Source organism: Olea europaea, chromosome 11 (genome assembly GCF_002742605.1).
Source record: "Olea europaea var. sylvestris chromosome 11, O_europaea_v1, whole genome shotgun sequence".
In the NCBI taxonomy this organism is placed as follows: domain Eukaryota; kingdom Viridiplantae; phylum Streptophyta; class Magnoliopsida; order Lamiales; family Oleaceae; genus Olea; species Olea europaea.
The window spans coordinates 4,515,678-4,525,779 of NC_036247.1; the positions used below are offsets into that span (position 1 = coordinate 4,515,678).

The 10,102-nt window shown below is 34.7% G+C and overlaps 2 protein-coding genes across 2 annotated transcripts; one reads left to right on the forward strand and one right to left on the reverse strand.

Annotated features, from left to right (window-relative positions):
• Positions 1-6,251: 6,251 nt before the first annotated feature.
• On the reverse strand, positions 6,252-6,698 carry LOC111404352 (probable 1-acyl-sn-glycerol-3-phosphate acyltransferase 5). The gene has a single exon (XM_023033167.1). The coding sequence runs from the start codon at positions 6,696-6,698 to the stop codon at positions 6,252-6,254; it is 447 nt and encodes a 148-aa protein (XP_022888935.1).
• A 1,888-nt stretch (positions 6,699-8,586) lies between these two features.
• LOC111404851 (calreticulin-1-like) lies at positions 8,587-9,991 on the forward strand. Its single transcript, XM_023033589.1, has 8 exons — positions 8,587-8,612; positions 8,711-8,965; positions 9,049-9,100; positions 9,206-9,253; positions 9,344-9,429; positions 9,514-9,579; positions 9,660-9,727; positions 9,794-9,991. The coding sequence occupies exons 2-7, from the start codon at positions 8,715-8,717 to the stop codon at positions 9,670-9,672; spliced, it is 516 nt and encodes a 171-aa protein (XP_022889357.1). The 5' UTR covers positions 8,587-8,612; positions 8,711-8,714; the 3' UTR covers positions 9,673-9,727; positions 9,794-9,991.
• Positions 9,992-10,102: the final 111 nt, after the last annotated feature.

Here is a 10,102-nt window from a genome sequence, read left to right on the forward strand (position 1 = left end):
CCCCCCCACCAAAAAATCAAATAATAGAATTTGAGTTTTGAAAGTACAATTTTTCTCTCTTAAATTTCTATCATAAATTTTATTTTTTTTAATTCGTTTGAGACTCATCAAATCTTTCCAACAAATTGGTATCAAATATGATTTTTACAAATAATTATAATTAAAAATTTTCAATGAAATAAATTTTAGGCGATTTAATTGTCTGGAACTTTAGTGTCTGGTTGACTTTATTTTTCATAGAAAATTTAATTTTTCCATCCAAGTTCTTATTTTAGGATGTTTGATTACCATTGTTTCATGAAAAATATTTTTCAAATGTTGGTCACGTAACCATGTCTATAATATATTAAATATCACATCAAGTGAGAATCATTTTTTTGGACAATTTTAATCTTACTATAATTCAATTATTTCAATAATATTTTACCTTTCATTTTTTAGCATGTAATAAATACTACAAAATCCTAGTCATGTATGATTTTTTTCATGTTATTAATACTCAATTAATTAACGTTCCTATTAATCTAGACTCAATTAATCTTGACATGAAAAATCTTGATTTACATAAATCTAATTGGTGTTTAAATTCATATATTAGCAATCTATAAATTTTAATGGACGTTTAAATTCATTTATTAACAATTAGTTCTTATGTACCAAATATAGTACAAAAATGTTACTTATTTGTAATATTTCACCATCACAAAAAATTTAAATCATATAAGTTGAGTTTTGATAGTGTAATTTTATATTTTTAAATTTCTATTCTAAATTTTATTTCGTTCATTCGTTTGAAACTTATCAAATCCTCCCAAAGAATTGGTACTCCCTTCATCCCAATTATATAGGTTGAGTTTCATTTTTCTCTTGTCCCAAATATATAGGTCTGTTTCCTAATTTAGAATATTTTGCTACATTCCTTTATCAATAAACTCTTATTCAATTTTTCCCAATTAATATGTCAACTTCTTGAAATCATCCAAATACACACATTTCCCACTTCTTGGAGATATTGAACAACACTCATTTCTTCTTTTTCAAATTAAACTATTCAAATTATTTACTAATTTCAAAAATAATTTACTACTATATACTGAAAATAAAATATGGGTAAACTATGAAAGATCTTGGCAAAATTTAATTTTTCAATAACATTAAAGAAGGCTTCTTAATTCGTGCGAAAAATGAAACAAGCTTATATAATTGAGACGGATGGAATATTAAATATTACTTTTACAGTACTTATAAAATAATCGCATAAAGTGAAAATTATTTTTTTGACGATTTTAAACCTAATACAATTCAATTATTTCAATGATAACTTACTTTTCGTTTTTCAATATGTAATAAATAATATAAAATTCTTGTCATGCATAAAATTTATGTGATTAATTATCAATTAATTAACATTCATGTTAATTAAGATTCAATGATCTTGACTTGATGAGCTTGATCTACATGAATTTAGAGTTATTATGTATGGATATTTTTTTCATGTATCTAGGGGAATTTAATGGGTGTTTAAATTCATGTATTAACAATTAATTCTTTTGTACCAAATATAATATAAAAATGTTGCTCAATTTATAGTATTTTATCTCAAAAATTTTGAATTATAGAAGTTAAGTTTTGAGAGTAGAATTTTTCACTCTTAATTTTCCATACAAATTTTTATTTTCTTTAGTTCGTTTGAGGCTTATCAAATCCTTTAAACAAATTGTTATCAAATATTATTTTTACAAACACATTTGATTAAAAAAATTCGTGCAAATAAATTATAGGCAATTTAATTATCTAGAACTTTAGTGTCTGTTGACTTTATTTTTCATTGAAAATGTCATTTTTCTATCCAAGTTCCTATTTTATGACGTTTGATTACCCTTTTTTCATGAGAAATATTTTAGATAAATATGTATTTTGTTATACCTATAAATTATCATCCCATACTGGGCCATCTTATTGGACCTGGACGAGGCCCATTATAGTTGGGCCTCAAAGTCAAGGCTCTAAAGAGGCCAGTTGAAGCGCCACCGAGGCCCCAAGAAGTCTAGTTGAGATGCTTGTCGAGGTGCCTATTATTATGCTTATATAATCACCTTTTTATTGAGCTCGGACTTAGGCCCACTAACCTGTTTGCCCGACTTCACTTCCATTTCCTCTATATATATATGGATTCATTCACACTATTAAAATATGGTCTAACTCTTTAGCCAAATCCTCAATCTCTCTACTATTGCACTCGATATATTTATCTTTGTCCGGCTGTTGACTTGAATGTCGGAGTGCAAACCGTCGTCGGACCTTTTTCTCGTCCGGCCACCTTTGCCTCTTGACGCGGTACTACGTGTGCAGGTTTCGAGGGGACGAGGCAGAGCATTTGTTGACACCATTTTTAGAGGTCAACAGATTGACGCTATCTGTGAAAAACGGTACAAACCATGTTACACCGCGTACAAAAGGGTTACCGGATAGTTGAAAAATTTTCCGACAGTTTCTCTGCCAAAGAAAGCAAAGACATCAACACAACAACCAGAGAAAAAAAGAAAAAAGGGCAGTACCCAAAAAAGAGTGATTTTTCTTTATAGTTTCCTCCACCAAAAATTCAAGAAAATTAGCCACCAAAGATGAAGGGGATATGGCTACTGAAAAGCTCGTTGAAAAAAAAAAGAATTTCCCAACTACGGTTCCTGCCATGAAAATGGTTATTGCTGGAATGAAGAAACCTAGGTTGGAGAATGCCACCATGAGAAATGGCTATTTCTAGTCAATGGAAGATGAAAACCATGAAAGGTGAAGAAAAATGAGTCCAACTTCAGCGCCAGTTAGCTATAGAATCAAGCCACAAATTAGACATTCGACCGTTCACCTGCCAAATGTTCAACTAAATGCTCAATCATTTTTCCCTTTTTTATGGCTACATTAACTACGCAAGATTTTGCAAACTCCGGTAACGAATGTTAAGTCAACCGCCAGCTTCATAGTGGACGGTAGTGCACAGTTCCTGCTTTTCCCCATGTGTCAATTTAAATTTTGATGTGATGGTGGCATGTTGGTACAAAGGCATTGTCCATTCAACTTTTGCAAGTTTTTTAGTCTGATAAATGGCAGAAAATAATTAATTCCAACTACAAGGTTTGTGAATGGGCTTTACTGAATATTGGGTCAAATGTGTATACAAAGTTGGGTCATAATAATTTATCTTTATTGGGCTTCATCACTCATACCTGTCCAAAGAATTTGGGCCCTATTTATTCCTTTTAGGTCATGGTACTTTATTGGTTTTCCCAAAATTTTGAGGGAAGAAATAGCATACCGATTGTGATTACTCTACTTGGGTTGCCATTAATTCTCTTTTGGGCCCTTTCTTGCTTCCATTTGGGTTGCCATTTATTTTAAATCACATGGAAGAATGGCAAAATACTTAGCCCCTGTTTGTAATCTATTTTCTCCCATTCTTTCCCGTTATTTTTTTAACAGTACTCATTTTTAACCACACATTTTTTATTAAAATAATATTATACGTAAATCAAAATTTTTTCCTTCTTTTTTAACCACACATTTGAACATCAATCACCATCCATAATACATTCTTCCCAAATAATGGGTAACAAACACACCTTTAATTTTGGGAACATAAACAAGCGAGAGGGAGCCATAGAGAAAGAAGACTTCAAGTTTATGATTATCAACCCGCCATTTTTCTATTTATTCTGCTCGGGCGACCTCTTCGGGTAGAAAAAGGTAATTGAAATATATTGAAGATGGTATTACTCCATTACTAAAACTTCTTCAAAGATATTAACATGGTACTGCTCCTGATCTTGGTATTTTTTAAGGAGGCTTGGTGCAAATTTTTAGTTATTCAATTTTGATTAGCAAAGCTATTTAAACTTCGAGCAAACTTTTGGTTACTACTTTCTACTGGGATTTCAATATTATTGAGAGCTTATGAAAATTTAAGGATTTTGGGACTGCAAAATTATTCTTTTACTTGCTAATTATAAAGCAACTGTACCAATTGATTTGTTTAGGTGTTCAAACAATTCTCCATGTTGTCAAAATTACTGTTCTCAAAGAATTTCATAGAGAGCATTGTAATGGAGCTTATATTGATTGCCGGCACTGAACTAGTATCCTGTTATCACTCATCTATATTGGAAATGGCCAACGGCATGCACCATGACTTTAGTCGAATGCTTGGCTCAAATTTCTCTTATTTAGAGTACTCTTGATCGTCGTTTCTTATTAAGCGAAGGCAAGCTCATGAGTCTTCGCACATTGAGGCTAGCTTGTGAATTCTTTATTTAATGAAGGCGAGCTAAAGCTCATAGATTTCTTTTTATCATATGCAGGGTTTGGAGACCTCATTCCTTGAAAAAGGGAAGAGACGATACATTAGAGTACTCGCTCCTTGAATAAAGGAAGGGGCAATATTCTTGAAGTTCTCGTTCCTTGAATGAAGGAAGAGGCACATCTTTTGGGATCCTTGTTCCTTGAAAAAGGAAGAGGCAAATTGCTAGACGCGTTTGCCCTTGAAAAATGAACCTTTTTTGGCCATGCGAGATGTTTATTCCTCGCCTTGCAGGATGTCTAGGCCCCGCCTCACTGTCGTCGAGCTGAGCTCTAAGTCCTCGTTTATTTGAGGCTAGGTTATAAGACTTTGATAGCTCGACACTAATTTGCTGGATGTTTATACCCCGCTTCGCTATCGTCGAGCAGAGCTCTAAGTCCTCGTCTATCTGAGGCTAGCTTATAAGACTTCGATAGTTTGACAGTAATTTGCGGAATGTCTATATTCCGCCTCGCTATCGTCGAGCCGAGCTCTAAGTCCTCGTCTATCGATGCTAGTTTATAAGACTCCGATAGTTCGACAGTTCACCAGATGTTTATCCCTGGCTTCGCGAGATGTCTTTTTCTCGCTTCACTATCGTTGAGCTTGGCTCTAAGTCCTTGTCTACTCGAGGTCAGTTTATAAGACTCCGATAGTTCGACAGTTCATCGGACGTCTATTCCTGGCTTCACGGAATGATTATTCCTCATCTCACCATCGTCGAGCTTAGCTCTAAGTCCTCGTCTATTCGAGGCTAGGTTTTAAGACTCTGATAGTTCGACAGTTCGCCAGATGTTTATCCCTAGTTTCACGGAATGCTTATTCCCCACCTCACTATCATTGAGCTTAGCTCTAAATCCTCGTCTATCTGAGGCCAACTTATAAGATTTCGATCGTTAAACAGTTCGTTAGATATTTATTCATGGCTCCACGAAATGTCTTTTTCTTGCTTCTCACTATCGTCGAGCTTGGCTCTAAATCCTCGTCATTCAGAGACAAGTTACTAAAACTCTGATAGTGAGAGTTATTCGCGAAACGTCTATCCCCCGCCTCACCAGATGCTATCCACGGCTTTACAAAGTTTCAATCATCCCGATATGGAATCCTCTACGGGTCATCGTCTCGGTTGCAGCGTTGCAAAAGCTTTACAAAATTTCAAGCCATCTCCCAAACTTCGTCCCTTGTGGGTCAGCGCCTCGATCGAAGATGAGTCCTGACCTTTAGCTTCACAAGCTTTAGCCCATGCGTCGTCCCCTGTAGGTCAGCGCCTCGATCGAAGATGAGCCTCGACCTTCAGCTTCACAAGCTTAAACCGTCTCCTGCTCATCATCCCCTGTGGGTCAGTGTTTTGGTAGAGACAGTTGAATCTATGATTGCAGTAGCAACCATACACTCAGTTGATCTTAAAAAGTCCACGGCTGACATAAATATTCACCCATGAACTGGGAGGCTATTGTTACACCTATAAATTATCATCCCATACGGGGCCATCTTATTGGACCTGGGCGAGGCCCATTATAGTTAGGCCCAAAGTTGAGGCTCTAAAGAGGCCAAACAAAGCACTACTGAGGCCCTAAGACGTCTAGCTAAGGTGCCTATTATTATACTTATATAATCACCTCCTTATTGGGCTGGGCCCACTAACCCGTTCGGCCCACTTCACTTCCATTTCCTCTAAATATATGGATTCATTCACACTATTAAAGTATGGTCTAACTCTCTAACCAAATCCCCCATCTTTCTACTATTGCACTCGATATATTTATCTTTGTTCGGCCATTGACTTGACCGTAAGTGCAAACCATCGTCGGACCTTTTTCTCATCCGGTTAACTTTGTCGCTTGACTGAGTGCTACGTGTGCAGGTTTTGAAGGGAATAGACAGAGCATCCGTTGGTGCCATTTTTGGAGGTCAACATATTCTACAAATTTTTCGTCTGCAACATTTCTTTGATGGTGCCAAGAACTGGAGATGGTCTGATATCGAAATAGGAAGCAGAAGCAAGGTAAATGCAAGCTAAACCTATGTACACTTTAAACCAAATGGATGAACAAATGGTAGGATATATGAACAATCCAGTAAGAGCAATCACTACTCCACAATTGTCCAAACATTTTAAATTTGAAAGCTCACCTTCTGTTCCTTGACGAGGGAACTGGCCATCAGCTATAAAATTAGAGAGCAGCTGATCCTTGAACAGGAATGTATTCATCAACCAATCAACAGTCTCTTTTTCAGATTTTGGGATTTCCTTAAGAGGGATACATCTGATGTGCATGTGTACTTTGGAAGGATCCACACCAAGAAGGTTATCCAAGAAAGTAAGACATTGATCCTTGTATGCAATAGTCACATCATAAACCGCCATTAGGAACAAATTTAAGGATTATCAACCTTTGAAATAGACACATCTTTTTGTTTCAGGTAACAACAAAGAAGTAAAATGTGGGTTGCCTCGTAGACTGTTGATGATTGACAGTGTCTATGAATAACATTATTCTTTAAATATATAAACAACGACGAGGAACAAGTTGACATAAACCTGCCACTAGTATTCCATAACGATGGTGCTAATGGTACATAATCGAGTGTATCTAAGCGTATACACCTCTCTCGCATGGGATCTGGGATCCACCTGAATAAAATTTTTTATTTGGGTGGATCTCACACCTCATATAAGAGGGATGTACATGCTTAGGTATGTGACACCCCGACTTTTAATTATATTTTCATATGGAGAAAAATCAATAACGATCGTTTTACGAATGAGATAGCTCATGTCTAGCATTGTTGTCACATTAAGGTCTAAAGGTTAATATGATAAGTTAACCCATCTAGTTGAAAAAAAAACGATTTATTGTCTTTGTTATATAAATTTATCGTAACTTTTATCTAAGGTCGATTATTTAAAGATTATATAAAATTTATAAAATATATCAATATTATACTTTCTATGAAGCTGGTGCTAAATAGAATAAATTGGGCTTAAGAAAAATTGATTCTAAATTGGGCATATTCGATTAATTCCAGTAAAAAGAAAAGTGTTATAATTCAATATATATATAATGATTTTTCTAGAAATATGTGATATATGATTGTGAGGGAAACGTGTATGTTAACTAAACCTAAATATCCTCACTTCAGTACATGCACTTTGGAATTTGAAATGGTTTTATAATTTAATATATAAACATTAAACATAAATCATTCATTTAATTTAGATGATGAATAATTAATAAATTTTGTTTTGAATTTGACGACCAACCGTCAGAGTGATGAGACGTGGCTGATGGAAATAAATATTATATTAACTTACAAGTTGAATATTCAAACTTGACTTTTGACGTTTCAGTGATAGATAAGAATACAGGTGGTTATCTTTATATATCATATGAAAGAAAAAATTCTCATTTTACCGCACAGAAACTACTACTCTCACGTTTATACACACTGACACACGTATTCTGAAAAAGGAGTATCATTTTATTTTGCAAAGTCATATTTCAGAAATTTCGTTGTAGGTAAGAATACATGGTGCAAGTGGTAAATTCTTATCCTTGATATTTATGTAAATTTGGCATGAAATACTATAAGGCCTTCGGGTCGAATTATATGTTAAATCCTTCGAGATGGACCGTTAGATCAAAGAAAAGAAGTTAAATCCTACGGAATGGACATTTGGGTTAATATGATTAAATCCTACGAATATGAGGATTTTTAAGAAATTTCTTGAGCTGTTGGAATCGCGATCAGTTTGCTCTAAATTTAAGACATGTCGGTATGTTATGTCATATTATGTTTATATCATGTTATAAAAATATGCACTTATTTTTACTGAATATTTTCAAAATACTCACTCTTACAATACTTTTCAGATTAGAACGGATCGTGTGGACGAGTGAAAAATTGACCGGCGATGCTTATAGGGTCATCAAGTAAAGTTTCTAGAAAAATAATCTTCAAATTTTATTTAAAAGAATATCATTATTTTAATTTATATGCATGTTATTTAATATTTTTCTTATAGTACGAGTATTTGACACTTTATATTGAATTTTAATTTACAGTTTGAGATGGGATATTTCAAGATTTTATTTTAAATCATTATTTCGTCGTTATTGAATTGTCGACCACATTTTGATCCCTAAAATAAAAAGTTATATTTCCGCTTAAATTAGATTTTAAAAAAAAAGTTTTGGTAGCACCTCGAGCTCATTTTTATTTAAAAATAACAATAATAATGAAAAAGAGTTCGGGGCGTTACAGTGACACTCCATTACAGGTAACATCATATGCTATTGCCATCTGACTTGTTTCCTATTTTGGTATATTCTCCCTGTTGAAGTTGCTGATTTGGTTGTACTATGTGGGCATATGTAGCATCATGTTTGGACCTCATATTTGTGGCTACTGCACAAAGAAAGTCCATGCTATTCTCACCTTCAATGGGACAAACCACTTGATCAAGAGGGGAGCCCCATGTGAGACAGATCGACTGACTCATGTCTGTATATTTGTCCTCTGGCCTGATGCTTCTTACAGCATCCTCGTTGACAGTGTGGAGAAGCAGTCGGGTAGCTTATACTCTGGGATATTCTCCCACCAAAGAAGATCAAGGATCCAGAGGCCAAGAAGGTATTTCATTTGTGCAATCATACATGAAAATTTGGTTCTTCCATTGGTTCAATGAAACTGATCTTGCTGCATGTTGGTGACAGCCCAAAGATTGGGATGACAAGGAGTACATTCCTGAACCTGAAGAAGCCTAAGGTAACCAAACTTCAAAGTTTCATGGTCTTCCTTCTGTTTAACGTTAGAGCACATGTTTATGACTTGTGAGTTGATAATAATGCCCTTGAACTATTATGCCTGCAGGATTATGATGACATCCCAAAGGAGTTGCCAGATCCTGATGCCAAGAAGGCATATAATCTAATTTTCCTGATTCACTACATATCTATGTAATCTCCTACACTATTTACTTTACTCAATTATGATGGTTTACAATTGCAGCTGAGGACTGGGATGATGAGGAAGATGGTGAATGGACACCACCAACAATTGCCAACCCCGAATACAAGGATCCATGGAAGCCGAAGGTCATTTTTGAGTCTCTATTAGTGTTGTAAATGTTGCTTTTGCTAATTCGAGTGGTTATAAAATTGTCTATTTTTATTGCCCAGAAAATTAAGAACCCCAACTACAAGGGCAAATGGAAGGCTCCAAAAATTGATAATCCAGTACTGTTTGTAACATCTCTGAACTTAAGTGCATCTTCATAATGCACGAATTTTAACTTTTTCTAATATGTTATTATTTGTGATTATAGACTTCAAAGATGATCCAGATCTCTATGTTTTCCCAATTTTGAAGTGTGTGGGCATTGAGTTGTGGCAGGTAAGACAGAATTTCTGTCAGTTCTGTGTTATAATCAAAATTTAAACTGAGCGAGTGAATTTTTAGATGAAATCTGGAACCCTTTTTGACAATATCTTGTTATCCGATGATGCGGAGTATGCCAAGAAGGTAGCTGAAGAGACATGGGCAAACACAAAGACGTATGTTGCCTTTATACTTAAAAGAAGCCATAAAGACGTATGTTGCCTTTATACTTAAAAGAAGCCATAAAGACGTATGTTGCCTTTATACTTAAAAGAAGCCATAAAGACGTATGTTGCCTTTATACTTAAAAGAAGCCATAAAGACGTATGTTGCCTTTATACTTAAAAGAAGCCATAAAGACGTATGTTGCCTTTATACTTAAAAGAAGCC

Bases quoted from the DNA above. Each gene is read 5' to 3' on its own strand.
- LOC111404352 (XM_023033167.1), bottom strand. From the start codon at position 6,698: ATGGCGGTTTATGATGTGACTATTGCATACAAGGATCAATGTCTTACT.
- LOC111404851 (XM_023033589.1), top strand. From the start codon at position 8,715: ATGTTTGGACCTCATATTTGTGGCTACTGCACAAAGAAAGTCCATGCT. The intron at 8,966-9,048 runs GTATTTCATTTG...TGTTGGTGACAG, and splicing joins AGGATCCAGAGGCCAAGAAG to CCCAAAGATTGGGATGACAA. The intron at 9,254-9,343 runs GCATATAATCTA...TTACAATTGCAG, and splicing joins CAGATCCTGATGCCAAGAAG to CTGAGGACTGGGATGATGAG.